Source organism: Hydra viridissima, unplaced genomic scaffold, assembly GCF_058129835.1.
Source record: "Hydra viridissima isolate aposymbiotic clone 2 unplaced genomic scaffold, HvirCarnegie_v1 scaffold_2, whole genome shotgun sequence".
NCBI lineage: Eukaryota > Metazoa > Cnidaria > Hydrozoa > Anthoathecata > Hydridae > Hydra > Hydra viridissima.
In genome coordinates this window covers 11,156,554-11,162,953 of record NW_028324301.1, presented here as the reverse complement: position 1 = coordinate 11,162,953, position 6,400 = coordinate 11,156,554, and the positions used below count along the sequence as shown (strand labels likewise).

Below are 6,400 nucleotides of genomic sequence, written 5' to 3'. Positions count from 1 at the left end.
AACCTCTAGTTTACAAGTGTGAGACTGGGTACAGCTGTACCCGCTTTGGTAGGGGGAAGGTTAAACATAATAGTTTTATCTTATATTTTAAATAAGGCCAGTTTACACTGTGAAATATGGAGAGGACGCATCGAAATAAAATCGAATACCAACTCTTTCAAAATTATTGCATTCGTAAAAGAATGATTTAAACAAAATTTTACATATGATCAAATATAAACTTTAGTAAATAATCAGCGTCTTTTCTTTTACAACTATGGTGAACATAATACAAAGTTACGAATATATAAAAAGTTTAAACATCTCTAATCAATTTTAGTTTAAAAAAACAAAACAAACATATTTTCAAATACCAACAAAGAGAGCTCAATTTATTTTAGACAGTTTAATTACTATACAGTAAAAGGGGAATACATTTTTTTAAAATTTGGTTATGGAAAAGAAAAACAGGATTTGCAGATGTATATTCACAGAAATACTACCTCTGCTATAATTTTAATAAATAAGAAATATATGCCAAAAAGGGGGCTGAATTCATTAGTTACAACAAATAATTGATGCTCGTAAAATAGAAATTTGATAATGGCATCTTTTGTAAAAAATAAAGCTTAAAAAAGATTGAATTAAGATTCACTACAAGGTTATTGCTGCTGTCTCATCTTCAAGTTTGGCCACAAGAGACTCTTTGCAACCAACTTTCATCTGGGACAAAGAAGTTGATATCATGCGACTATATTCTGTAATCTAGAAAAATATTTTGAAATGGGTGTGAATGACCAGTTATACAAATTCATGATTTATTTTTCAAACCAAGAAAAAAATATAAAAATCTTGAGCACTTACCAGTTTGACATCTGAAAGGGGTATCGTTTCAACTAACAAAACAGAAACTGGTGAATTAGTGACAGAAGGTAAAGAGGAGACTTTTGGTAACTTGAGATCAATACGAGAGGTTTTATCTCTAAAAATATTTTTAAATGATTAAAAAACTCGATAGCTCATGCATTAAAAATATCTAAACCAATTTAATACAAAAAGTATTTATTCAAATTTAAAAAATAAATTTTAAAAAAAACTATTGATACAAGTAATTTTTCATTTGTTCCATATATTCTGATCTTTCAATACTATGAGGTTCAATAGCAGAGACATCTATTATATTTCTAAAAAAATATATATATATAAAAGTATGATATGTAGCAATATTTAAGTAAGAAGGAAAATAATGTATAAAAATACTCAAAATAGTCATTGATTAATATAGAAATATCAGGGACTAAAAAATTGAAGATATGAGTTCCAAAACAAGTCAGAGTTTTAGAATTTTTCTTGTTCTTTACAAAATAACGCAAGCTCATGAACTTCATTTCAACTTAAGCTGATTTGATTCTCATTAATTCTTTTTTTTTTTTCTTTTGATTTTGAACATCAGTTAAATTACAAAAACCTCCAAGAAAATGAAGTTGGTACTATTCATATTGAATCCAGAAAAAAATAAAAGAATCACAAAGATTTCATAAGCACAACAATGCATACACCATCTTAATATGTACAAAACATTCTGTCAACAAAAAAAGATTCATCTGCTATGAATTTGTTGACATAAATTGCAATTATTTTTAATACACAACTTCAAGTGAATTAAATAAAGACATACTGTGCTGTTTTATGTAAAATTCTACTAAGAATGGATTGCTCATCTGTTTTAGTCAATGAAAGTGATGAAGAAGGGTTGCCATCTTCGCTAGAAATAAAAATCATTATAATATATTAGCAGTACAAATATTAATAGATATACTTAAAGAAAGTACTCTAAAGAATACATGTTTAAAACCTTTTAAAAAACAATTTGATTTATTGCCCCATGAACTTTGATAGTAGTTCTTATGCAACTTATTAGTGCTAATTTTTTTTGAAAATCCTTCATATTTTTCTTCATCACATATCTTTTTATTAAACCTCTTGTATAGTGTAAAATGAGTATTTTTTAAAATAACACAGGTCAGTAGCTAAGAGAACTTTTTTTTGCATTTCATGGAAATGCAAAAAAAAATATCAAAAAAATAAAATATCAGCTATTCAATTCACATTCCTGTTCCAATTATCACCAGTTTAGGAACCCAGATAATAAGAACATTGAATATTTTGAAGATCGGATGTTTAATGAAAAACAGGGGACAAAAGATTGAAGATTTGATTACATATAAAATTTTCACAGAATGAATTAAATGAACTTGTTTGTTATTTTGACATATCCAAATATTTGTCAGAAAAAAAGACTTGCATAAAAATAACTCTCAATCAAATGTAATTTATTAGAACTGTTCTAAAACAAAAGTTCTGACAAAACTTATTTGGTGAAAAACTGTGTATAAAAAAGCTTAAAGAGAATTATAGAAATGTATAAGAAATATATATAGTAAATATATAAGATAGAGGAAATGAATTCATTCAAAGAAAAAAAAAGTCTCTAAAACTTGCTGGAAAGTATGCTTTTCAGTAGGTCAAAATAGGATTTTAAAACACTAAAGACATTACTAGTGAAGAGAAGGACTTCATATATTACAATATTTAATCTTAATTGTATGCAGTATATGTAGAACACTACTCATGTTGTTTTTGGAAAATGTTTATTGACTATTTATTCTGAACTCATTTAAAGGAAGCAAAATAAACTTATAAAGGTATGAGAAGCAATTGATATTTTATGATAGTTTAATAGACTATGTACCTTTGTAGAAGATGTTTAGGGCTTGGCAATCAAAATAAGAAACCCAATTAGAAATAACATTAAGGTTTCAAATTTGGAGCCCTTAATGAGCTTTCTAATTGGGTTTCCAAACAAAATGTTTAAATTGAATCAAAGTTTAGGAACAATATGAAGACAACACAAGACAACAAGAACACAAGAGCTAATTTTCGTTAGTGTCTTTAAAGAGTCTATTTCAGTTTTCTTTAATGTAGAAAGCCAATGAAAAGAGGCATTTACAGAAGAAAAAGAATTAACCTATTGTAACTATTCTTCTGAACCCATTTTTTTCATTCAATAAAATAATGTTGTTTTCATCATGGCCTGTGTTTATCTTTTGTTAAGTTCAAATTCTGTAGTTTTTCAGTGACAGAAATGGACTTAATTTCTGGAGCTTAAAAATGTTATAACAAGTTTTTAAAATCTCATGGGGTAAGGTTTTTGTCTTTTCTATAAACCTGTTTGGCATTTAAACATAAAAAAAAATTAATATAAAACATACTTAATCATTCTATTTGGAGTTTTATAATGATCGTGGTCGAGTAACCTTGCACGTTCATCATCATTATTTAAATCCTGGATCAAGAAATGTAAAAAGATACTCAGGAATAGTTAAATAAAATATGATAAAACATTTTAAACATATAATATTACTCCAAAATACTACCAAAATAAATGAATATTGACCAAAAGCAATTAACATTTACTTAGACAATAAAATCGCAATGCAGTTTTATTGTCAAAATTAATTTTTATCTTTAGATTAAACAGCTCAAATAAGTTTAAAACATGAAATTATAAACACTCATCAACATCAGCATTTTTAAACAGGAGAAAATGCAACTAGGATTAATTCATAAAAATTTGCTAATTCACTTTGCTTAAAACCTGGCAATAGCATATTAAAACTGAGGTTAGAACATAGATACCAGACCAGTAAGAGGTGATTAAATTTGTAGAAACAATAAAACTTTGATGTTAATGTTAAAAACTGCATTTAAAAAAAAATTAGAACGTAGAATACTTTTGTTCATCCAAACATCCAACATTGCAGGACAACAACATCAACAACAATAAAAAATATCATTTCTATTATATAGATTTAGTTAGTAAGTTAAAACTGAATATTCTCTACCTAATTACTTTTTTCCATACTGCTCTATAAATCCAGTAGCATCTAAATATTAATTCAAATACTTTGTCTGTTTCAAAATTATTTACAACTCAACTTACTTTATCATCAGAGGAGTTTTTGTCTTTACAACTAATGCAACCCATGTTACAATTGATAAATTACTTCAAAAATCACAAAACAATTTTTAAAATTATTTCATCGCGGTATGATATTTCATATGAAATGTCACAAGACAAAACAAAACATTAAAAGGCTTGCGAACGTCGTTGTGGTTATTATACCATACCGATCTGTAAATTATACCATCGCTTCATCTAACATCGCTTCTCTTGGTCCAAGTTGATACCACGAGAAACTTTCCTATTAGCTTGGCATAACTTTGTGAAAAATAAAAAAAAGTAAAAAACCAAGTATTAACAACAGGGCAATTTGACCAAATCCCATAAAATATTCTAGTTTTAGTCATATGTTAAGTATGACTTTGACGTTGATTTCAAATCACTCTTCTTAATAAGAAAACGTAAACTTTTAGAATACCAAATGTTGAAAATTCTGATTATTTTGTCACAACCTGACTAAACTGTGACAGCTCATCATCAACACAAAAAACCATTGTATAAGCAAGACATTTTCATTTTCATCTATCTAACTGATTTAGTTTACTAACAAATAAAGCCAACTTCAATAAACTCTAATGTTTTCTAAATAGTTTGACACTTGCTAAATTTTACGTTAAGGTATGTCCACTGTACATATGGGGGGAAATGTATATTTCATCTATTAGATTAAACGAAAATACTTCAAACCCCTAGAAAAGTGAGATAAACGGAAGCATGGAAGTAAATTCAGACTCCCTCCCCCAAATTTCATGGGTGAGAGTCACATAAGCTTTGGACCTCTCCAATTTTATAAAAATGAACTATATGTGATTTATCATCCTGTTACGGCCAATTTTTATCTTTCAGTCAACAATTTTTTGAAATGTGTACTTTTTAGAAGACTGAATTTAAACAAATATTCAATTTCTTTCAGTTATAATTTTAAAACAACAAATCATTTTTAAAATAATTTATCTTCAATAAAATATACATTTGAAATACATTTCTAAATTTAAAAAAACATTTATAGGGTTACATAAAATAATCTTCTAACAAATTTAATAAATAAAAATCATAGCCTTCTGCATACTTGATATCTGACAAAACCATCCTTGCAATCTCCTAAAAACAAAAGATTCGTCTGCTAAAAAAGTTTTTATTGTTAGACAATTTAGTAAACTAAGGATATTAGTGATATTTATAAGAATATTTATAAGGATACTTAAAAAGATGTTCTTGAAATTAATGAAGATTGTTCAATAATCTGATTGCAAAAAATAATCATTTACCTAAGACGCTCGTGAAAATTTGAGGCTCATCATCACGAATCCATTTGTTCACTGAAAACGTGTATCCAGTGTCGTTTACATCCAAAACAAGCTTTTTAAAGAAAAATGCTTCATCAAAAATCTCATTAGTCACATGTGGAGATAATTAACCTGTCTTTTTAAAATCTCAAACAAACGTGTTAGAAAGTCTATGAAAACCGCGATGTCTATGAAGTTCCAAAAAACTAAAATAATGATAAACCTTTGATAAAAAAAATTATTAACAATATCGGTTTTTGCTTACCCAACTTAAGTACCATTTTGTACCAAATCCCCTTTTATGAATTCGCTGCAAGACCATTTGGTTGATAGGATAAATCAAAGCATGATTGGTGAAGTTAAAGATATCCAAACTATAAAAACAAAGTTTTTTTTGTTTCCGTAGCTTAACATTATAATATCAATAGTACACTTATTCTTTTAAAACGCCTTTTAGTTATATCATACCCTCCAGCTTCCAGCTTCTCACCTTCGCCATCTAACAAAAATGTCACGTTCTTTTCGTCTCCGATAAAGGTTAAGTTAAATGTTGAATCTGTTCCAGCTCCTATTCCGCGTCCCGTCTTTAACGAAATAGTATAATCTAATAACGCAAAGGGAAATAACTGTGAAACAAAAATAATGGAAGATCAATTATGAGATCACAATGTTTTTATATACATGTTAATATAATATTTTAATAAATAGGTGCACCAAATTGTTGTTTTTCTTCGTCACTTGACACCAAAATCCCGAAAGAGAGAAAGATAAGTAAAAGAGAATGCATCGCTAAATTTGCTCAATTAACTTTCGTTCAGTGGAAATAAAATAAACACAGTTCTAAATACCGTTTTGCAAATCTCCAGCTTTTAATATTTGATCAGATGTCCAAAGTAATTCGTCAAAAAATAGTTTTATGTTAAATAATCGTGAATGCTTAAAATAACAATGAAAATTATTTAATCAGCTATGCAGTAAACCAAGTGCTAAAGTAATCTTTCTAGTTGATCCAAAAGTGTGAACCAATTCAAGAATGTGGAGACAACTTTAGATTTTTATCGGAGCGTTCTGTTGTAAGCAGGCTTGGACTGGGCCGCCGGGATACCGGGAG

At 27.9% G+C, this 6,400-nt stretch overlaps 2 protein-coding genes across 2 annotated transcripts; both read right to left on the bottom strand.

Moving 5' to 3' along the window:
* Positions 1-411: 411 nt before the first annotated feature.
* On the bottom strand, positions 412-4,173 carry LOC149891900 (ragulator complex protein LAMTOR1-like). The gene is made up of 6 exons (XM_090080682.1): positions 3,983-4,173; positions 3,252-3,325; positions 1,658-1,744; positions 1,086-1,163; positions 844-961; positions 412-744 (listed from the first exon to the last, which is right to left on the bottom strand). The coding sequence occupies exons 1-6, from the start codon at positions 4,025-4,027 to the stop codon at positions 634-636; spliced, it is 513 nt and encodes a 170-aa protein (XP_089936808.1). The 5' UTR covers positions 4,028-4,173; the 3' UTR covers positions 412-633.
* Positions 4,174-4,937: 764 nt separating this feature from the next.
* LOC149891899 (polycystin-1-like protein 2) lies at positions 4,938-6,142 on the bottom strand. The gene is made up of 5 exons (XM_090079782.1): positions 6,004-6,142; positions 5,758-5,893; positions 5,555-5,663; positions 5,272-5,362; positions 4,938-5,104 (listed from the first exon to the last, which is right to left on the bottom strand). Exons 1-5 carry the CDS (start codon positions 6,074-6,076, stop codon positions 5,055-5,057), a joined length of 459 nt encoding a protein of 152 aa, XP_089935908.1. The 5' UTR covers positions 6,077-6,142; the 3' UTR covers positions 4,938-5,054.
* Positions 6,143-6,400: the final 258 nt, after the last annotated feature.